The sequence below is a fragment of the Camelina sativa genome, chromosome 9 (genome assembly GCF_000633955.1).
Source record: "Camelina sativa cultivar DH55 chromosome 9, Cs, whole genome shotgun sequence".
NCBI classification, from domain to species: Eukaryota; Viridiplantae; Streptophyta; class Magnoliopsida; order Brassicales; family Brassicaceae; genus Camelina; species Camelina sativa.
The window spans coordinates 30,458,699-30,479,697 of record NC_025693.1 but is presented as its reverse complement, the minus strand read 5'-3'; the positions used below and the strand labels follow the sequence as shown (position 1 = coordinate 30,479,697).

Below are 20,999 nucleotides of genomic sequence, written 5' to 3'. Positions count from 1 at the left end.
GAGAAGAATGAATATCTTTAGGTAGACTCACACACAGTAGATGATGAGGAGACAGTTGGCAGAAATCACCTGACTTGTCGATTTCAGTGTGTGACGACGTGGTGAAATCATTAATCTTATCATAGCCGTCGATTTGAACATCACCATTCACCACCACTAGTACTACTCTCTAGTCTCTCTCTATTTCAAAAGTCTAAACTCTATACAAGTTAGAGAGGGAGGAGCCTTTTGTAAGAGCCATGCCATTTTCTTATTGGACGAGACAAGACAAAAACATTAAAAGAAAAAAAGAAGAGATTAAGAAAACGCCGTGACATTCTCTCGTATTTAAGGAAGACAGCCAGACGTCTGAGTTAAATGGACCCGGCGGACGACCCAATTCTCCAAGTTTGATCATAATTCTTTTTCTTTTTTCTTTCTTAATGGTACTTTTTGGCCACTTTATAATAATGGTTGCGGTTGCGGAATAAGTAGTAGTAGTAGTAGTAGATGATGCGTTCAGAAAACAAAATTGAATGTCTAGTCTTCTTCTTCTTATGAACGTATAAAAAAATCTATAAACTGCCACATAATAGTAGCATTTTGTGATGTCCAACAAACCCCATTTACACTGGTTAAAGCCGTTTTTAGCCATTCATTATTTCGTCATCCATTAATTTGGCCATCTTATCAATATCTCTATCTATAAACATTTTTAACTATATGAAACGTTACAAAACTTGAAATTGATTAGAGTAGTTTACTTATACTTACTGACTTTTTTTTAAACGATGTTGGTATCTTTTTCCATGGAATTTAATTCGTTGGCACAGAAACAAAAGAGAAAATATCCAAAAAAAAATCGTACGAATTCAAAATCAAGTATCCAAGAAACCCATGTATGAAATAATTAGTACTATATATTTTTTTTTAATTCAGCTCTAGGTGCTGACGTGTCTGACACACTGATCTTGTTCTAATGGATTACGTGGCACAACAATGAAAGTAAACAAATCGGACGGCTCTCGTCTTCTTTTAACTAGACACCGTTGGATCTCTCACCACTGAGGGTAGATAGATAGATAAAAACGAAACAGAGTGAATGAATAAGCGTTTTTTATTTTTGTCACATTTGTGTGAAGAGAGTGACATTTATAAAAGCAAAGCGCGATAGAGTGAAACGACAACTTCGGATTATCCGTCTTTACTACATACAGAGGCCAGACAGAGCTAAACTATACACAAAAGATTAGAGAGAACAAAGGTTTTTGGATTGATCTCTCATCTCTGTTTATAATTCTGTGTGTGTGTGTTTTCGTACTGTGTACGTTTTTATTTTATTTTTCTTCATCTTCTTCTTGTGTCAGTTACATATCAATGTTTGATTTGATTGAAGAACAGTGACTCCATTAATGAATCTTTTTTTCCCTTACTAAATGCAAAAATACCTTCTTCTTTTTTTTTTTTTTTTGGGTTATTCACGGGTTGTAAATGTACAAACATTAATAAAAATCTTTTCTTTTTTTTTTTTTCATCTTTAAGTCTTTCTTTCTTTCTTTTTTTTTGCTTTTTGTCTCTTCTCTTTATTTCACGAAGAACCTGATTCTTCGAGACACGAGAAACGATTTTACAACTTTTCTCTCTTTCTCTTCTTCTTTCTGTAATCTAAAATCAAAGTGTGTGTGTGTAAGTAAATCATCAATCCCCTTTTGTTTTGCAGAGATGTCGAACAAGTGAGATTTTTTTGTTTTTTTTTTTGTTTTTTTTGTTCTGTTCTTCTCTGTGAGATTTTTTTTGTTTTTTTTGTTCTGTTCTTCTTCTTCTTCTTAACCTCTGGTTTAAGTGGTGAGAAAACAAAAAAATGGAAATGGGTCGTCGAGATGCGATGAGACGTGGAGGAGGAACCAATAAACAACAATCTGGTAACACAAAAATCCAATCTTTTTCTTTTGTTTCACAAACCAACAAAAATAAAAATCCAACCTTTTTTTTTTTTTTTTTGTCGTCGTTTGCTCTGTTTTGTTTGGTTTTAAGTTTTTGTATCTCCAACTCATGTGATTTTTTTAGGATCTGGGTATACTGGGAAATCAAAGAAACGAATGTTGAAGAAACTTGGTTTAGCTGATGATAATGTAAAACGAATGATGAGTTACGAGTTTCTTCATCATCATCATCCTTCAGATTTAGAAAACGAGGTTTCTCGGAAGATACCTAAGCTTCCAAAAAAGGTAACTTCTTCATCAAATACGCCAAACTTATAATTTCCTCATTCATTAACTATCCCTTAATTTTCTCCTCATCTTTTTAACTCTTTTCACATTTATTAATTTCTCTCTTTTCTCTCTCTCATATTCAGAGTTTGAAAGGCACTAGTGGTGTGGATCATGCCTCTGTACCACGTAAGCTTCGTTCAGGTGCGTTGTTCGTGACTCCTATGACACAAGAATACTTGTTACAAAACCAAATTTTTCATTTATTTTTTTTTTGTTAGTGAATTAATAATGAACTGCTAATGTGTCAGTAGAGTTGGTTGGGAAGATTATGGTATTTTTTTTTTGGCTTTTGAATCTGTGTTGGAGATTTTAGATTTCCTTATTTTTCAAGCAAACTCTTTTTCTTTTTCTCTTTCTTATTGTGGACGCAAGATTCTGCTACCATGTCTTTCTTTTTTCTTATATACTTTATAAAAATCAAAAAGCTAATCAATCTTCAACTTATAATATTTCTTTCTTTTCTTTAAAGCTTGTCTTTGTCAATTGGGGAACTCTCTTTTTCATCTCGAATTCAAAACCTACACTTCCTTTTTTTCTTTCTTTGCTAACCTTTTTTTCACTTTTTTTTTGTTTAATCTCATTTTGTGCACTTTTTCAACTGCAGCCATGAAGAAGCGGAATCTTGAATCTGTTTCTAAGCTATCCTCTGTCTCTAAGAGACTTAACCGGTCTAAAACCGGAAGTGAATCTTTTAACAAGGAGTTAGTAAAGAAGGAGAATCAAGAAATGGTTGGTTGTGTTTTTTTATGATTGACTTCAAATTTTGTAAGACATAAAAGAACAGTTTATGGAGTAATGGTTTTTGTTTTTTGTTTTTGGTTAGGAAGCAAAAGCTATTGTTCCTGAGTCGATGATGATTTCGAAAGATGAGAAAGAAGTTGCAGAGACTCTATACGGTTTAGCTGGAATGTTTACTGAGAAGAAGACTTTTCATGAGAAAGAAACTAGCAAACTTGACTCTAGCTTGGTTGTGAAACCTGACTATACACAAGCCGAATCGCTTGAACCGGAAGTTTCAGTTCTCTCTTCAGCCAAAACTAACCAGACTGATGCAAAGCCATTAGTGCAATCTGATAACCAGCTCAGCGTTACAGGGTTTGTAGCGAGTTCTCGTTTAAGTTTGTCTTCGGTTATTTAATTCTATTGGTGGTTTCTGTTGTCTAACTTTCACAGAATGGTTGATTTCATTGATAGATTGAAGCAAAGCAGCTCAGTGAATGTGACTGATGCACCTGTAAGCACTCCGATTCCTTCTGAATATTACTTTCGTAGTTTAGATTCATATAGCCACTGATTACATTGGAAAATTCTTAGGTAAGAGCCCTTGAAACAAAGGTTGCAACTAGTGACACGGACTATAAAAACAACGGTAATGAAACCTACCTTTGTATCATCACATACTCTTGAGTTAAGAACCGTTCTCCTAATACTGACTTTTGTGTTTCTCTAAAAAGGTCTTCTTGCACTGTGGCCTGGCTTATCTTCAACTGTTCGTTCAGGAGCTCAAGTTCTTTCAAAGTAACTCCTAACCTTTAACATGTATGTTAATTTTTTTTTGTGCTGCTAGGTTTCTTACCTTATATATGCGGATCGTTCTTTCTTAAATCAGACCATCATCCACAAAGCTTCCACCTTGGATGGATCAAGCTGCTTCTCCTTCTAGGACTGCTTCACTCTTGAGTGAACCGTTAAGAGTCCAGCCGAGAAAGTTGAAGAGATGTGCCTCTCACATTTACATTTCCCGTCTCATTAAAGTATTACAGACCAGTAAGAGTAGTCCCACGTCACTTAACCAAATTGAGCAAAGACCTTCAGAAATGTCAGAACGCAGACTCCCTGATCCGGTGACAAGCATTAGTGACTTTAAAACAATGGTGTCTCCAGCAAAGAGGTATCAAAACCCGCATTTACTCGATATACATAGGACACATAATTCAAAACCCGTGGAAGAAGACAGGACTCAGCTGGCTCTCGATCTCAATGGTTCACATACTTCACAGAAACAGGTAATATACATCACAGTTCTTATTCTCTTAATTCGTTTTCTGTCTGATTCTTATCTCTTTTCTCTTTTAACTGACAGAGCTATGATTTCCTAACTCTATCATCTGCTGGAGCAACACAATCTCATTTCCAACTTCCAAATTCAATTCCACAGTATCTCTCAGCAGCTTACAATAGGCAACTCTCACCTGCAACTTCTAGCTATCAGGTTTTTATTTCTCTGACCCAAATTGTCTCTCAACTAGCAAATTGTCTCTCTCCAGTAGTAACATTCTTTCATTTTGTAAGTTGCAGCAGCTTTCTCCATATCTAGCCAGCAGATTCCAAACGGCTTACAATGCAAACCAGCAGCAGCAGCAACAGCTTCAAAAAAGGCTATGGGCTGCTCAGTACAGACCAACAAATGGAAACACCATGCAATCAAACCAATACAGTCAACCAAACCTCTCTTTGAACCTGACTAGTATTCAACAACCTCCCCAAGTTGCTTCCTCCCCAAGGTACAACAACAACAACAGTTATGTATCTCAACAGAAACATCATCTCATGGCTGCTGCTGCAGCAATGTCAATAAGCCATCACCATAATAATAACAATCCTTCACGGATGGTGATGAACAGACAAGAACACCATTTCCCACTTATCTATGAAGATACAAGGACACCATTGCAGCTACTTTGCAACGAGCAGTAGTGAAGCTGCCCTGTTTTGCTTTTATAGTTAAATAGTTGTAAGGATTTTACAGATGGTTTGAGTAAAAAAAAACAGAAATCTGTTTCTGTCTTCGCCGGAATTTGAGATGGTGATGATAATCGGTTAAACAAGGAATTGTCAGTGAGAGGTGATTGAATCCCACTAGTTTGAGAAAAAACCATTAATGTCTTTTTATGTAAATGATCCAGGAGTTCTTCAAAGGAGCAAATATTCTTGAGGACCATGTTTTCTAAAGTGAGACAGTAACAACAAAAAAAAATGTTTCATAAAAGTTTCTTGTGCAGCAAGCGAATTGCTCCAATAAAGACCTTAATTCTTTCAAGAAAAAATTTACATGAAATTTTTGGGAAAATGGAATTTTACATTATATTGTTGGATTTAAACAATGTTACAATGGCTCATTCCATTGAAAAGAAAGAAAGAAAGAAAAAAAAAATATATATCTTTTCATATCATTTTTTTGTGTAGATGCATTCTTACACGGATTTTAAAGTTTTTTATTTGTTTAGTGCAAGTTAGTTTTTTTCAATAATGAAATCCTCTACTTCTTATTCTTTTAACAGAGCGGGAATAAAATTGTAGTATATGACATATGGTAATTGCAAAATGGTATTTTTCACAAAAAAAAATTAGTGTGAAGGGGAGAAAGTTATATATTATGAACAATATATATATTCCAAAAGACTATGAGGTATTAAAAAAAATAAGAAATAAAGAGTACTCTGAAGAAGTGGAGATGAAGAAAATAATATGCTTTGCGTCGTCTCTCACTCAATTCTAAAGTCACAAAGCTATAAGCAGCAGAGCTTATGTATCTCTTTGCTGAACCACAGAGAGAGCTAAACACTAACTAGCCATAAGATGGAGACGATGAAGAGAGCAGAGATAGATACAACGGCACCTTTTAAAACTGTCAAAGAAGCCGTTGCTTTGTTTGGCGAGAGAGTCTTAGCCAGTCAAGTCTACTCCAACCATCTCAAAGTGGCAAGTACTCCTTATTCATAAACTCGAATTACCATATGATTCTTTGATTTCGAGATTGGTTATTGTGATAACATTAGTAATGAAACAGATGCAGGATGAGAAATGGGAAGAAGATCCATCAGGGATTGAGACAGAGCTTGAAGAGACAAAACATGATCTAAAAAGGGCAAAGGAAGATAGCATAAAAATGAGAAACTCATTGTCTTGTCTCAAGGAAGAGCTTGAACGGACAAAACAAGAGCTCCAGAAGCTGAGAGTAGATCCTGAGGAACCCGAAAACAGAATCGATGATACTGTCTTCAAAACCAAATTCGAAGTGTTAGTTCCTCGGGTTGATGATAGACTAACCAGAAGTCCGACGTTGAGATCGATGAGCGAGAAAAGATACGTGAAATTTGCAAACCCGAGTGGTAATAATGGTTCGGTGGTGGAGATGTTTCTTGAGAGACATCCTTCGATGAAAAAGAAGGAGAAGAAGACGAAGAAGAAGAAGAAGAGTTTGATCCCTTTGTTTATTGGAGGGTTATTTTCTAAGAAAAAGGTTTTGCAATGAAACAGTTTGGTTTCTAAATTTCTTTTGCTGTGTGTTTTTTTTTGGTTTTGATAATAATGTCACATGTATGTATGGCTTTTCGTAAATGCTCTTGAAAATATTTTATTATCCACTTCTTATTAAAAAAAAAAAACTTCTATATTCTTGAGTATACAATGAAAATGCTCGAAGTTTCAAACAAATTTACCTAGAAAAGAGTCGTCAAAAATGTGAATAATTTATAAATAACCATAATATAAGTTTCTCAAAATTACAATAACTCAAATAAAAGCAACGCCTCGAACCAAATGTTGAAGCAAACAAAAAAAGAAGTGAGCTTTGACTTTTGAGATGTTGATCACTAAACGTAAGCTTCATGATCTTCATCACAAGACATAGCCGAAGACTTGTTGAAGAACTCTATGCAATCAGCGATAGCTTCACTGTAGTGTACATGAGACGAATAGTACGAACTACTACACGAAACCTTCGGCGGCTCAAACCTCTCTCCGTCGTGGGAGCCGTTGCGTGAGTTCTTATGCCGGCGAGAGGAGGAAGGGAGAGTGAGATCGATGAGCCTCATGAGAAACTTTCGTAATCCGTGGAAGAGCTTCATCGTGAAGACAGATAATCCTATCGAACTGATCGTTCGAAGAGATGAATTGGATCTCGAGGGTTTTGTCTATATACTCTATATATGAATGGTGAAAGCTCGTGTATACATATTTTTGATAATTTAATAACTATAGAACTAGCATTCAAAATTCTTATAAAATTAAATTAAAAAATTTCCCCAAGTAAAATTTGTAATGATTCATCAAGGAGGAAAAACAGGAACAAGAGTGTTTCAATGATTAAACCACCAAAGAATTTCTTGAGATGTGTTTTATCCTATGAACATATGTAGGCCCCATCTTAACTCTATCTAAAGCTCTTAATCCCATCTAACTGTCTCCAATTTTTGTTTTAATTAAATGACAAGAGATTAACCTATTATATAGTTTATATTGTATATGGTTCCGACTAAGTGTCACAGACTCATAGCATTGCTCAGGAAAAAAAATGTTTTTTCCCCCAACATTGGCCAACAATATGCTTAATTTATTTTAGATCCCATATCAACTTTTGTTTTTTTCATTTGTTAGTTCAAAGACTAAAGTAGTTATCTTATTAAAATGTTTTCGTCTAAATGTGACTGCAATACAAAATATGAAAAATTACATCGTGGAATTATGATCAAAGTATAAGTGTACAGCATCAGCAACACTTCAAGACAATGTCAGTATCTTTTGCTATAATTCCAACGTATGATATACCTCACCACATGGACATAGAGACTGAAGTTTTCTTTAGTTTTAAAAGCTTTCAATGAGAAACAAAGGAAACTAATCAACGTACGAGTAATCATAGGTTGAATTGCCGTATAATTAATGCATAATTAAAGCTGTAATTAGTGATTACATTCAGAAAAGGAGATTAGTGGTCCTGCGGTTACACTTGTCTTTGACCTAGTTTTAGGGGTACAATGAATATTGGGACCAGTAAGCAAAACATTTAACTTCAAAAACATTATTCGCACGTAGAACAAAACAAGAGTTTGATTAAAAAAAAAAGTACATATTAAAAGGCAGATAACGAGGAAATTCATTAGAGAGAAGGCGACATGGAGAGAACAAAAAAGAATTAAGAGGCTTTTGGTGAAATGATTTGTTGGATTAGGTTTCTTTTTTTATAATTTAAGGTTTTATGACGGTTATGATTATGTCTTGCACTTTAAATTCTTCCTTAAAAGTTAAAACTAACTAAAACCACCTGGATAACTCATAAATAGCTCAATAGTTCATTAATTTCATGAACTTTTACTACTATATCAGAGAATTTTATCAGACTGATTCAGTTGGCCTTTTTATCTAGGAGTAAATATGCTAAATGATGATATGAGAGAAACTTATTTGTAAAAGATGTTGTGGTAAAATTGCGTAATAATTGGAATGTAATTTCGCACATGGACTAAACATAAAAGTAAAAGTGTAACATCATCATGTACAAAGATCGGCTAAAATAACATGTAATTTTTTAGTCATGCACGATAAATGATTCAATTAGTTTACTTCGTTTCTGTAAACAAATGAATTATCTGTACTTCAAAAAAAAAAAAAAAAGAGACGACAAAAAAAAAAAAAAAGACTTCGCCGAATTCAATGGATCAAGGACCTTTGAGTTACGATTCACACCTTTGGGTCTAAAATTTTTCTAAGGTAACTAATGGCCGGGGGCTAACAAGTCATGAAGGCCCATTCGAGTTTACACGTAACATATATTTTTAGGTGTTTCACCTCACAGTGATATATTTTTAGTTTCCATTTTGAGTCAAGTTTTTTTTGTGTTCAGTTCTTTTGAGGGAAGTTTTTCTATTTATTTTTTGTAAACAAGTCCGAGTTTTTAGGGAAGATATTACACTAGCATAGTAGAATCAGACTAGTGACTTAAAACGGTAAAATAAAATTGCAGAAAAAGAAAAAGTAAACAATATTCAATAATAAGATAATACTTTAGACTAAAGAGGTAAACGAAATACGGTAAAAAAAAAATTATAAAAAGAAGCAGGACAAAAAAATGTATTGCTTTCTTCTCTGTATAGCTTTTCTTATTGCACCAGTAATAATAGTAAGTTAATAATCAACAAACTATTAAAAGAACTAATCACTTGTTTTGTATATGACTCTTAAATATCGGGAAAAATGTCATTTAAATCATGAACTTTTAAATTTGGCCATTTAAACCATGAACTTTGTTGTAGGCCATTTAAAACATCAACTTTTGTTGATTAGCTTTTTTAAACATGAAGTTTCGTTGACCAAGCCAAAAAAGACATGACGTTAAATCCGATAGTTGACCTACTAACAGACGTTACTTCGCCGTTAATCACTCTGTTACTGACAAAACTATGTCGTTTTAATGGAAGTTTTAGTTTGAAAAAATGTCATTTAAACCATGAACTTTTTAATATAGGCCATTTAAACCATGAACTTATAAATGTATATCATTTAAACCATAAATTTTCAAATTTATGTCATTTAAACCATAATACATGAATACAATGATCAATCCTTCAAACTCTAGTGTAGTGTCTTAAAACAAGATGATCAATCCTTCAAACTCTAGTGTAGTGTCCTAATAAATGAAAAGACTCAAAACAAATAAACATGACAAAGATCGAAAAAAAAGGATGAATTGATGTTCTTCATTCTCTTTTTCAGAATCGCATCATGAGGCAGAGTCGAAAAAAGAAGAGAGAAACTAAACTAAGGGTTAAACGGTTTAGCCGGTTAGGGTTATATACTTTTGCGGTTTCTAATAAACCTACCGAACCAAAATCCAATTATCCAAATCAATTGCGTCATACGGTTAGGTTTTCTCTTTTCGGTTTGCTTTGATAACCAAAATTTTCAGGTTGTCTAGTTTTCACCTAACGCCCAAGGCAAGTTCATGGTTTATATGACAGAAATTTGAAAGTTCATGGTTTAAATGACATACATTTACAAGTTCATGGTTTAAATGGCCTATATTAAAAAGTTCATAGTTTAAATGATATTTTCTCGAACTAAAACTTCCATTAAAACGTTAGTAACGGTGTGATTAACGGCAAAGTAACGTCTGTTAGTAGATCAACTATTAAATTTAACGTCATGTCTTTTTTGGCTTGGTCAACAAAATTTCATGTTTAAAAAAATTAATCAACAAAAGTTAGATGTTTTAAATGGCGTACAACAAAATTCATGGTTTAAATGGCCAAAATTTAAAAATTCATGATTTAAATGACATTTTTCTCCTTAAATATTGTCAAGCTTCTTTTTTTTATCATATGTTCTGGATTTTTAAAGCCACTTTTTCTGGCTTTGCAGAATTCACAGATTATGATTCATCAATGCTACTTTTTATGATGATCTGAAATTATTTCCAAACACTCTTCAACAAAACCTCTCACAACATAAACTACAAGCGGGATTAAGCATCTCCCCATTTGGAATTTGTTGTTACTCAAAGGTCCATAGGTCTCAAATATTTTGTTTTATAGAATATACAAATATTACCATTACATAATCAATGTTGTTTAAAAATTTGGATATAGACATATGCGTATGTGTTTTAAGGTCTTACTTTTTAACATTGCTCGCTACAGTTGGTTGAGTCAACTTTAACTCCATCTTTTAATATAACTTCTGAATTCTGAAACAGTGAAACTGATGGTATGTTCCACATATTTGTTGCAAAACTCGAATATAAAACTGGTTTGATTCCAAATCTCTGATTTCATTTGCAACTTCAAGGAGAAATCGACTTATTTTATAAATAAACAATGTAGCAGCTTCTGACAACGAGGAAAGTTCCAATGGTGCACCCTCTCAGCGTGCTTTAACCCTTTATTATTTATGGGTAAATTTCGAACTTATCTGAACCATACCAATATATAACTACTGTGTTTCTTCTTATGTTTTGACGACACTATGTAATAATATGTATACTCAACTAATAAAACTATACAACACCCAACTTTTATTTACAAAATCAATTCAGCTTTCCCTAGAAAAATTAAAGAACAAAAAATGAAAAGAACTCGGGTGAATAAAACAATTTACTGAAAACGCATGTGGTAGCAATTATACCACTCTGCCAGTCCCACACTATTTGATGCCCACCAGTGTGAACAGCTGTGAAAGTTACTATAGTTAACAAAATGTTACGCTTACTTACTGGTCAAAAGGCCTAATTTGAGAAAAGAACACGTTAACTTGATCATAATTAATAATCATTAGTTTTTAACCTCACTCTACTAGTAATTCTTAACCTAATCATGAGCTCAATGATAAAAAAAATATGTAATTTTGAACATACTAGCTTAAAATCCTAAGAATTACACACTTATTAAGTCAATAATAAGATGGGATTTATGATTCAGGTTGATGATTAATTAACCTAATTTCCTTATACTATAAAATGTTAGAAGTACTAGAACAAACATTATTTCTTAAGTTAACATTACAAATTCAAGATTCTAAGACTTTGTAAATAACTACGAAGCAAGGTAATATAGCTCTCGGGTTATAAACCACAAGCTCCTCCAGATTCGAATAAACTCCAGCGTTGACCGCCACCGAGTCAAACACACCATTGCTCGATGAAACTCCGACCGCCGAACTATCCTCCACCGGAGACTTCTTCTCCGCCGTAACAGAACCCTCCGCCGCCGGTAAATCAACGCGTTTAACTCTCCCAGCGATCACGCGGCACACAAGCATCACCCTCCTCGCATCATCGCTACACGTCAGCAAATCATCAGCTCTTCCGCTACTCGCCGTCGTCCTCACCCCGCCTACGTTAGCGGTTGCGGTAGCTCCTCCTCCGCCAGCGGATTTTCCTAGGAATCCGTGGCGAATCGCGTTGCATACGCCACAGCCAGGGAGGTTAGAGCAGAGAGAAGACGAGCCACGAGCTCCGAGAGAGCAAGTGAGAGTGGTGCAGTGGAAACGAAGAAGCTCGTTGCCGTCAGCGGCACAGCGAGCGTCTTTTCTGGTGGTTTGAAGCGCACGCGCCTTCACTGCGTCTCGACAATCTTCAAACCGTTGGATCGTACGTTGAGTGTTGTGGACTTTTAATATCCGTTCGATCTGACAGATGGGACTGTCTTTTTTAAGCCAGCTTGATTTGAATATGATCTCCACTATGTTTCGACCCGAATCTTCCGGACCTAACTCCGAAACTGCAAAGAAAACGACAACGTTTTTTGCTCATAAAATCAGGGAAACTGTATTATCAAGTCAAAACAAAATCTTGAGTTTTGGAAACATTAAGACAGAGTTTTAATTCGGTTACTGTCAGGTGGGGTTGTAATTCTTATACTGTCGAATAGTTAAATGACACGTAATAAGTATCAGGGGGACATTGAATTTAGTTAAGAGCAGAGAGACAGCTGTTTCTTTTTATAGTACACAAAATGGTCCCCATGGCAGCATGCTAAGTGTTTTCCAAAGCAAAACGACATATATGGATACCATAGAATATATTGTACCTCTCCAGTTATATTTATTCCCTATTCTCTTTTGTAATATTCTCTAAAAATGCGGATGAATCTGCTACATAAGGCCAAATTCATCCTAACTTATTTGATCGATATTATCACCGACAATAACATTGAGATCTTGATTCCATTAAAAAAAGATAAGTGTAAGCTAATAAAGCATGTTCGTTAATTATTTGCTTAACATTATGGTAAATCTATCGATAAATCCAAGTGCAGATTCACCGGAAAACATGTGTTAGTGCTAATAATTCAATCAAATACTAAACAAGTTGAGTTTATATCATCATTCACAAGTCAAATCATGGACTGAGATCTTAATTTTTTTCCAATTAAGGATCCAAAAACATAATATTTTACTTTACTAAGCAATTTGCATTAACGAAATCCCACTGGATACTAGGTTTAACTTTAAAAAATGCGACTACTCAGTATTCACACCAAAAAAGAAAAAAGATTGTAGCTATTAGCTAGAGCGTAATTAAATAATTTGAGCTAAATGATAAAGTTAAAATTAATTTTAACAAACGAAAATAGTAAAATGTAAAACCCGTACCTGCGTGACGAACAGCTTGATGAAGCTCTAAGCTTTCAAGCTTGGGAAAAACTTCTCCACATTGGGAACAAGCACAAACCCTAGGCGAAATTGGATACCTACCATTTAAAGAAAAAAATAATGAACATACTAAATTATAACTAGGATGACTTCTCTCATCATTAATTTGTGTAGTCATTTTTACCTGCTAGGGTCAACGATCATGTGACATTCGTAACATCCGGAGAGTTTACGGAACTGCATGGCTCTAAACGAAGTCGTTGATGATGACGTGTAACTCCCACTGGCGTTAGATCTCGTTGAGCCAGATGTAAGAGACCGAGACGAAGAGGAACCGTGTTGACCAGGTTTCCGAGTCAGAAGCCGAGTCTCCGAGTCAGGAGCAGTCGAGTTAGCTACGTCGGGAGAGTGGTCTGCTCTATGAACCACGCGAGTGTTGCCGTGAGCCACGTCTCTGAAGCTACATATGGAGCTGCACGACGAGCCGAGCTTGGAAGGAGATAAGTTAGTAGTGATGGACGGAGCAGGCTGAGAGTTCTTGGAAGGATCATGGACTCTTGACCCTTCGATTTGTTTGCAAGTCAATAGGTTCTTGATTTGGTCCCATGAAGAAGGCTGCTTAGGAAGTACTGGTTTCTTCGATTTCTGCGGTTTGTGTGGTTTCTGTTTCTGCGGTTGAGTTTGGTCGGTGGGATTCTCGCGTTTCTTGCGTTTGCTCGACGGTGGATTGTGTTTTTGAGGCGGCTCTGCGTTTTCCGGCAAGAAAGTTAGTAAAGCCATTGTAAGAAAGAAGGAAAGAAACTCTTGAGAATGTGAGAGTTTCTCTTTTGTGTTCTTCTTTATGGTTCTTTAATTATAACCTTTTTTTTCTTAGGTGTTGAAATCGAAGATGGATCCAAGATGTGTAATAAGGAGGGAAGAAGGTTAAAGTAGTGGGCTCTATCTTTCTTTAATGGGTCTTTATTTTACAGTTTTACTTTCTTACCCTTCTCATTTCGAATTTTAATTTACTAAGATTTATAATCTTTTGAATTGTACAAAGGGTACTAAATTAACTATATTCAGATATCTTGTTTTGTCAGATCTTTCTAATTAATTTTGGCATCTGGTTGCTTACTTTTTTAGTTGTAGGCTTGCAGTGCAGTTAATTTTGTATATTTTCCTCAAAAGAAAGAACAGTATTTAATATGCATTTCAAATAGTGAATTACTTTTTTGATGATAAGAAATTAGTTAGAAGATACTATTGAAATTAATTTTTTTTGGACGAGCTTGGTTGGCCTTGTATGTGCTTTAACTGCTTTCATCTATCTATCTGCTTCATCTATATAATCTGCCATTACAGTTTGACCTACTTAAGGGGCTGACTTTGTTAACGTCACTGAAGCTTCTATTGGTAGAGATGCAGACAAAATGCCACGTAAGAAAGCATCTTGACTCTTTAATATATCGATTTGTTTGGTATATTATACTCAAATCTCTGATTGAAATCTCATTATTATGAGACGCTATAATACATAATAATAATGAAAATTTTAGCTATGAAGACTATAGATTGGAGAATTAATCCATGTTTATCAAAATAGAAAAGGTTTGAAGATTGGAGTAGTACTCATTATTATAAAATAATTGTTTTGGATGTATGGTCAAAACAATTGTTTAAAACAGAAACAAGATATATTACACGTTAAACACCAGACAAGGTCTTTGGAAACTTCGTATTTGGAACTGTGATTACGGATTCCAAATGTTCTATTTGTCTCGAGTTGGATTTTTCAATGCCTTTTATTTCTTAGATTCCTTCCTATAAATAAACTAAACCATACTGTATTTTAATTTATTTCTATAGTATGTTTTGGTGTTAAATTCAATAATTATTTACAGTATTTAAGATATATGCAATATATCTGCATTAGTCCAAAAAAAAAAAAAAAAAATGCAATATATCTGCAATGTGTATGTAATCTGTAAGAAAACGATATTGGACTAGACTGATAGACTGTTCCTTTCTCAAAAGTAATTAAGTTAGGGTGTCATAAACTGATTCCACTACAGTAAAAAGTGGTGGAGTTACACTTGAAGTTTGTGTAAATAGGTATGGGTGTAAATTCATTTATTAATATACTGATTATCATAAAAAGGTTTAGTGCACGAAATAAATGATACTTTATTTTATAATAAATGGTGAGAATTGAGAATTCCACAACACAGTGTCTAACTTACATCATGGCAGTAATAATATTGATAACTCAGGCACCATATACTTTTAGGTTGTGGTATTAAACACTCAACACATAGATTTGAGTAATTGTATTAATCGCTCATCAATAAGTAACATAAAGTGAATTACTGTAATCATAATCAAGGTAAAAACTGAAGCAATCAAAATATTTTTTTATAAGGTTGACCATTGACCAGATGTAAAAATCGAAGGCCTTCACATTCGCCGCAATACTTGGATTTTATCACGAAGTCGCTTTGGCCTTCTCACTTGTCGTGTTCCACATTTGTCCCTCTCTTTTGTTTTTTCAATCTAATAAACTTGGTTATAAAAATCATCAGAGATCATTATTATTATCATTATAGAATTAGTCATTTCGTTTCAAATTGTGTTCAATGATGTTTGCTATTTTATAAGTTTCATTGAGACAAAAGAAGAAAAAGGAGCGCGAGGTGTTGAGAATGTGTTTGATTCTTAAAAAAAACGAGTTTGAATTTCAAAAAAACGAAAAGTTAAAGTAATTGTTTACAAACGTAACGTTTAAATAATTTGTTAGAAGTCCGGTGACAATGGAATTTATTCGACTGACAGAAAATTTTAATCCCTGCTGCATGTAGTATTAAAAAGAGTCTATACTGACAACGTGGCTGGTAAGGGTTGGGTTGTGATTAATAAATTTTACTCATTTATAACTTCAAAATTTGATATAAATTTTATATTGGTATTACCCATCTTGTATTGCAGTAAAGAGAAACCTTCCAATTCCCAATTTGTATAAATTCAAGTGCTTTGAATATGGCATTAAATATAGAGCCACGAACGATTGTAGTTTTTTAAAACACCGACAGAGAGAGAGAAAGCTTCGTACTGTGATACGTATATACTAGTAGTATGGATCTTTTCATGAATTTTCTCAGGTATGTTTTGAAAATTTTTGTAAGGTTTATTTCTGTGACCAACAACAAGAAGACTAGAAGATCAGTATATCTCTAGATACAAAATGGTGTTACTCTTAGTATAATGTGTTATTCGTTTACCATGTTATAAAGTGCACGTGTGATTTGGGGTCTAAAGGTTTGGCAAAATGGTTTTAAAATATATGAAAACTAGAGACAATTGTTGTGTCCCCATTTCATGTTATCATAATATACTATACTACGTACTTATTATAAGGAATCGAATCAAGCCCCGCATCTGATGTCATTTTAATTAGATTACATCTCCCACCCAACTAGTTGAAAACTTAAACGTACGGACATATCACTAATATCAAATAATTAATCCCTAGCTCAAAGGGTCAAATATCATAAAGAAAAAAGAAAACAAATTATTTAGTACACTTTTTAAACAGACATACGATTTTTGAAATTTTGTACAAACAAACGAACATAATACCTGTGGTACAAGAAAATATACATTTGAGAATTAGTTTCCAAAATAAACTGTTAATATCCATTACTGTTTTGCATCATCTTGAAAGTATCTTACTGTATCATGTTCCATATTAATAAAGTAAACTTTTACAGTAAAAAAAACTATAGTCATATCTCATATGCCTAAAGAACTGTCACGAAAGTGTGAATAATACATTGTGATAATGATACAGTATGTATGAAAAGCATGTGGTCTACTTTAATACTAGAATACTTGTAACAACTGCAATGTAATTCTTTTCACACACTCATTCTGCAATCAAATAACTTGTAGAAAATTAGATGAGAGAAAACGAGACCTGGTTTTGGTCTTTACTACCTAAAAATTGTAGTTGTTTGTTGTTGTGTTGCTTTTTTATAGTTAGAGAGTCCAAAATTGGGATTTTTATCGCGTCAGGGATGGCTTGTGGAGAATTAAACAAAATGGTGAAAAAAATAAGAAGAAGAAGAGAGGTTCTTCTTGCTGACACTCTTTAGTTTCACACTGGATCATACAACAACAACAACAAGCTTCATATCAATAAATGCAAGTAGATATATACAACAACTATCATTCAAATATGGTCCCTAATTTTTATAGTGGATTCATCAATCATTCCGTTGCATATCCTTCTTTCAATTATTGGTCTCTCTACACAACTCATAAATTTATGAAAATCTGTATTCATTTTGGTCTTCGTTTTACACGTATTATCAAATTGGTTATTTTGTACGTACAATAAATACAATGCCATACAGTTAGATATTTTGTAAATGTTTATGTATTTTTCCACACAATGATGATATGTCACAACTTGTAGCCGTGTGGTCCTATTGTTTATGTATTATTTTTATGTTTAACCCCTTTCGTTTTATAAATTACTTTGCAGAGTGTTCTTTTATCTTTTGAGTAACAAATGTAATAACGACCAAAGTGTATATAGTTTCTTTGAAATTTAAAAATAAAAGTATTTGAGCAGTGATGTAAAAGCAGTTTATCCATTCTGCTACCCGTCACATTTAACCTGATCCACAACGAATTGAGATGATAGGTGGGTTTTGACAGGTCGGTTTATATCCGGCCTGCTAGATTAAGAGAGTGGAGACATGTCACATGTGGGCTTGATAAGGGATTGGGTGCCATCACACACGTGAAGCATTTAAGTTTACGGTACATGTCAAGCCAAATTCTAATAGTTCAATGGATAAATTAAGGTACTTTATTTATTAGCAATTTACATTTGTAATATGAAAGTAACATTAACGCATATACGTTTGTTCCTCCTATTAGCGACTAAAAGAAAGAAGATGAATGATACATAGTTAGTACAATGTGTGGATTCACGAGTCAGTCTTAGTGTTACATCCTCTTGGATGAGTCTCTACCTCACTTGGTAACTTCGTTTTCTTTCACCTTAGGAATTGGGTCATCAACTTCAGGTGTTGTTGTCTGTTTCTTTTCCTGTTCACAAATAGAAGAAGTAGTAAATTAAAGATCTTATAATGAACTCTCACATGTTAAAAAGAGTCAAAAAGAGTAGAAAGATCATGCGTGGACACTAGAAACAAGATATATATATATATATATATATATATATATATATATACGCGTAGAGAGAGGTGAAAAGAATTAACTAATTACCTCAGACTTAGATTTTGGTGTAGATTGTTCGGAAATATACTGCAAGATCTCAAAGAATCTTGTGTGTCCATGGTTGATTGCTTTTTGGAGATATATCATTGCCATATTCCCAGCTCTAGTCCGTACCTCTATCAAGCTGCGGTCAATTTCATCTTCATGCTTTGAGATGTATGGCCTGAAGAAAGAATCGTACACATATGTAGTTCCCTGAAAAGGTAAACACACAGAAGATATATCAATTGTTAGAGAGAAAGACAATTGAATCAAAAGATTTTGTATCTCATAGGCTTTACTTACTTTGGTCTTTGGGAACCAGAGATAAATAAAGAATGCCAACTTGGCCTCGCTATACATTGGTAACCTTCAAAATGAAAACAAAATATAATATAATAAGAACAGCGAAACTATATATTTGTTACTAACCAAGTACTTAAAAAATTAATAACAACATGTACGTACCAGGAAACAAGAGCATCGCCAACTCGTTCGGATATCGTTAAAACAGCTACAATAATCCTACAAAGATGTTTAAGAGGAAGCAACAAGCAATATTTAGTAACCTTAAAAGCTAGAGATCAAGAAAAGAAAAGAATTATATGAGAGACGCTCATCATAATATTATACCAATATTGGCACCAGAACTGAAGGTGTTCAATCTCAGGCTTGTTGAGTTCAACCGTTTTGTAACACTCATAAGCAGGATACGCATATCCAAACACCATTCTGTCAATAATTGAAAGTTTCATTAGTTTGTTTGATTATATACAACTAACTATTCCTAGCTAGGGAACACAAAAGAAGAGATCAAAGTTATTGAGTAACATACAGAAGGCCTCTTGTCAGAAACGATCCAATCATTTGTGATCACCTGCTAAACATATGCAAAAACAACAAACGAATCTGCTAATCACAATTATATAATTATGAACTATATCCAAATTCCGAAAACGAGACACTAAGCATTGAGATGACGCAACGTTTAAAAGCGATTGAAACCATAACATATATACCTATCTTATGATGAGACGACGTGATGATGCGGCAGGCGACGGTTACGGACAGTGACTTGCGCGAAAGGAGAAGCGAAAACGGTATGATTCGTATCGGGGATAGTGACTTGCGAATCCTTTTTTCTCCTAATTGTATATATTTTGTTCTCTGCTTGACAGTTTTAACTTGAAACAGTGCGTTGCGGGCTCCATATCATATAGTAACCGAGTACGTAAAACAAACAACTTTGAAAAAAGTTTTAGCAGCCGTTGGATTTTGATCTGACGGTTACTATCTTCTACTTTTGACCAGAGGGTGTACCGTATCGTTTTCGCACCTGATTGCTCCCTCTCCGAAATACAAAAATGGATAAAATTTGGATAAATCGAATAAAGCCACGTGAACAAATCTTAGCCGCTAATGATTAAACATCTAGTGGCTGAGATTATCCCAAAACCACTGGTTCATCTTCTTCTTCCTCCTCCTCTCATCTTCGCGCGCGCTTAAGCTATCGTTCTCCATAGCTTTCCACACAACATCGAAATCGAAATGCCAGTTTCAGCACCCTCTCCGCCTCGTCTTCTTCACTCTCCGTTCATCCACCGTCCAATCAATTTCACTCCGCCTTCTTTCTCCGCGAAGAATCTCCGGTCTCCATCTTATCCCCAAATCAAAGCTGAACTCGATCCCAACACGGTACTTTTGATTCTCATCTCTCTCTCTCTCTCTCTCTCTTCTCTCTTCTCATCACTTCAATTTGATTCTCAATTTCGGTTTTTTTTTTCGTAATTTTAGGTAGTCGCAATATCAGTTGGCGTAGCCAGCGTCGCATTAGGAATCGGAATCCCTGTGTTCTACGAAACTCAAATCGACAATGCCGTAAGTCTTTCAGATTCACTTGATTCAATCGATTGAGATTTTTTTGCGTTTTTCTAACACAACTTCTCGATTTAGTCTAAGCGAGAGAATACTCAACCTTGTTTTCCTTGCAATGGAACCGGAGCTCGTACGTTTTTTATTATTGCTTCTTTTATTACTCTTATCTCTTATAACTCTCTATCAAGTTGATGGTGTTTGTTTATTTTGTGGAGCAGAGAAATGTAGATTGTGTGTGGGAAGTGGTAATGTGACAGTAGAGCTTGGTGGTGGAGAGAAAGAAGTCTCTAACTGCATCAACTGTGATGGTGCTGGTTCTTTAACTTGCACTACTTGTCAAGGCTCTGGTGTTCAACCTCGATACCTTGATCGAAGGTACTGTATGATTATTCAAAGCTACTCTGTTTTTTTTGTTGTTGTTGCACATTGTAGAGATAGATATACTCACACTTTTGTTATCTTCTTTTTTCGTATATGGTCAGGGAGTTCAAGGACGATGACTAAATTGTCTTTGCACTAGAGAAAACAGATCAAAGTATCTCTTTTTCCTCCCTTCTCACATTTCTTCATTGTACAATACTGTTTTGTTCACCAAACACATGACGGAACAACATGTTGTATCATAGAGATCAGAGTTCAATCAAAATATTTCTTCTGTTGTCATGAAGTAACATGACAGTAAGCTTGTATCTTCATCTTAAAGCTGATACTATTTTCCCTCTTTAGCTATCTATCATC

General features: G+C 34.4%; 6 protein-coding genes across 9 annotated transcripts; 3 read left to right on the top strand and 3 right to left on the bottom strand.

Annotated features, from left to right (window-relative positions):
• Positions 1,107-5,178, top strand: LOC104713225. Of its 4 annotated transcripts, none has more exons than XM_010430306.1 (12): positions 1,107-1,243; positions 1,823-1,901; positions 2,047-2,207; positions 2,336-2,393; positions 2,857-2,981; positions 3,076-3,347; positions 3,447-3,486; positions 3,567-3,621; positions 3,707-3,770; positions 3,862-4,258; positions 4,336-4,464; positions 4,545-5,178. In XM_010430306.1, the coding sequence occupies exons 2-12, from the start codon at positions 1,841-1,843 to the stop codon at positions 4,947-4,949; spliced, it is 1,767 nt and encodes a 588-aa protein (XP_010428608.1). In that variant the 5' UTR covers positions 1,107-1,243; positions 1,823-1,840; the 3' UTR covers positions 4,950-5,178. The 4 variants fall into 4 exon arrangements, with proteins under 4 accessions (XP_010428608.1, XP_019085020.1, XP_010428610.1 ...); XM_019229475.1 differs by having other exon boundaries at positions 1,107-1,712; XM_010430308.1 differs by having other exon boundaries at positions 1,107-1,901; positions 4,554-5,178.
• LOC104713224 (WEB family protein At1g75720-like) lies at positions 5,717-6,626 on the top strand. The gene is made up of 2 exons (XM_010430304.2): positions 5,717-5,954; positions 6,043-6,626. Exons 1-2 carry the CDS (start codon positions 5,832-5,834, stop codon positions 6,505-6,507), a joined length of 588 nt encoding a protein of 195 aa, XP_010428606.1. The 5' UTR covers positions 5,717-5,831; the 3' UTR covers positions 6,508-6,626.
• On the bottom strand, positions 6,848-7,114 carry LOC104715854. Its single transcript, XM_019230327.1, has one exon. The coding sequence runs from the start codon at positions 7,100-7,102 to the stop codon at positions 6,848-6,850; it is 255 nt and encodes an 84-aa protein (XP_019085872.1). The 5' UTR covers positions 7,103-7,114.
• LOC104713223 lies at positions 11,442-14,039 on the bottom strand. The gene is made up of 3 exons (XM_010430302.2): positions 13,306-14,039; positions 13,122-13,219; positions 11,442-12,247 (listed from the first exon to the last, which is right to left on the bottom strand). Exons 1-3 carry the CDS (start codon positions 13,899-13,901, stop codon positions 11,535-11,537), a joined length of 1,407 nt encoding a protein of 468 aa, XP_010428604.1. The 5' UTR covers positions 13,902-14,039; the 3' UTR covers positions 11,442-11,534.
• On the bottom strand, positions 17,968-19,377 carry LOC104713222 (putative HVA22-like protein g). Its single transcript, XM_010430299.2, has 6 exons — positions 19,222-19,377; positions 19,020-19,118; positions 18,855-18,911; positions 18,693-18,756; positions 18,396-18,602; positions 17,968-18,215 (listed from the first exon to the last, which is right to left on the bottom strand). Exons 1-6 carry the CDS (start codon positions 19,251-19,253, stop codon positions 18,141-18,143), a joined length of 534 nt encoding a protein of 177 aa, XP_010428601.1. The 5' UTR covers positions 19,254-19,377; the 3' UTR covers positions 17,968-18,140.
• On the top strand, positions 19,855-20,956 carry LOC104713221 (protein disulfide-isomerase LQY1, chloroplastic). Its single transcript, XM_010430298.2, has 5 exons — positions 19,855-20,081; positions 20,181-20,264; positions 20,340-20,391; positions 20,480-20,636; positions 20,744-20,956. The coding sequence occupies exons 1-5, from the start codon at positions 19,935-19,937 to the stop codon at positions 20,763-20,765; spliced, it is 462 nt and encodes a 153-aa protein (XP_010428600.1). The 5' UTR covers positions 19,855-19,934; the 3' UTR covers positions 20,766-20,956.

Bases quoted from the DNA above. Each gene is read 5' to 3' on its own strand.
- LOC104713225 (XM_010430306.1), top strand. From the start codon at position 1,841: ATGGAAATGGGTCGTCGAGATGCGATGAGACGTGGAGGAGGAACCAAT. The intron at 3,622-3,706 runs GTAATGAAACCT...TTCTCTAAAAAG, and splicing joins CACGGACTATAAAAACAACG to GTCTTCTTGCACTGTGGCCT. The intron at 4,259-4,335 runs GTAATATACATC...TTTAACTGACAG, and splicing joins CACATACTTCACAGAAACAG to AGCTATGATTTCCTAACTCT.
- LOC104713224 (XM_010430304.2), top strand. From the start codon at position 5,832: ATGGAGACGATGAAGAGAGCAGAGATAGATACAACGGCACCTTTTAAA. The intron at 5,955-6,042 runs GCAAGTACTCCT...GTAATGAAACAG, and splicing joins ACTCCAACCATCTCAAAGTG to ATGCAGGATGAGAAATGGGA.
- LOC104715854 (XM_019230327.1), bottom strand. From the start codon at position 7,102: ATGAAGCTCTTCCACGGATTACGAAAGTTTCTCATGAGGCTCATCGAT.
- LOC104713223 (XM_010430302.2), bottom strand. From the start codon at position 13,901: ATGGCTTTACTAACTTTCTTGCCGGAAAACGCAGAGCCGCCTCAAAAA. The intron at 13,220-13,305 runs GTAAAAATGACT...TTTAAATGGTAG, and splicing joins ATGATCGTTGACCCTAGCAG to GTATCCAATTTCGCCTAGGG. The intron at 12,248-13,121 runs GTACGGGTTTTA...TTTTCTTTGCAG, and splicing joins TCAAGCTGTTCGTCACGCAG to TTTCGGAGTTAGGTCCGGAA.
- LOC104713222 (XM_010430299.2), bottom strand. From the start codon at position 19,253: ATGATTGGATCGTTTCTGACAAGAGGCCTTCT. The intron at 18,912-19,019 runs GTATAATATTAT...ACATCTTTGTAG, and splicing joins CAGTTCTGGTGCCAATATTG to GATTATTGTAGCTGTTTTAA. The intron at 18,603-18,692 runs GTAAGTAAAGCC...TTACCTTTTCAG, and splicing joins TCTGGTTCCCAAAGACCAAA to GGAACTACATATGTGTACGA.
- LOC104713221 (XM_010430298.2), top strand. From the start codon at position 19,935: ATGCCAGTTTCAGCACCCTCTCCGCCTCGTCTTCTTCACTCTCCGTTC. The intron at 20,082-20,180 runs GTACTTTTGATT...TCGTAATTTTAG, and splicing joins CTGAACTCGATCCCAACACG to GTAGTCGCAATATCAGTTGG. The intron at 20,637-20,743 runs GTACTGTATGAT...GTATATGGTCAG, and splicing joins CCTCGATACCTTGATCGAAG to GGAGTTCAAGGACGATGACT.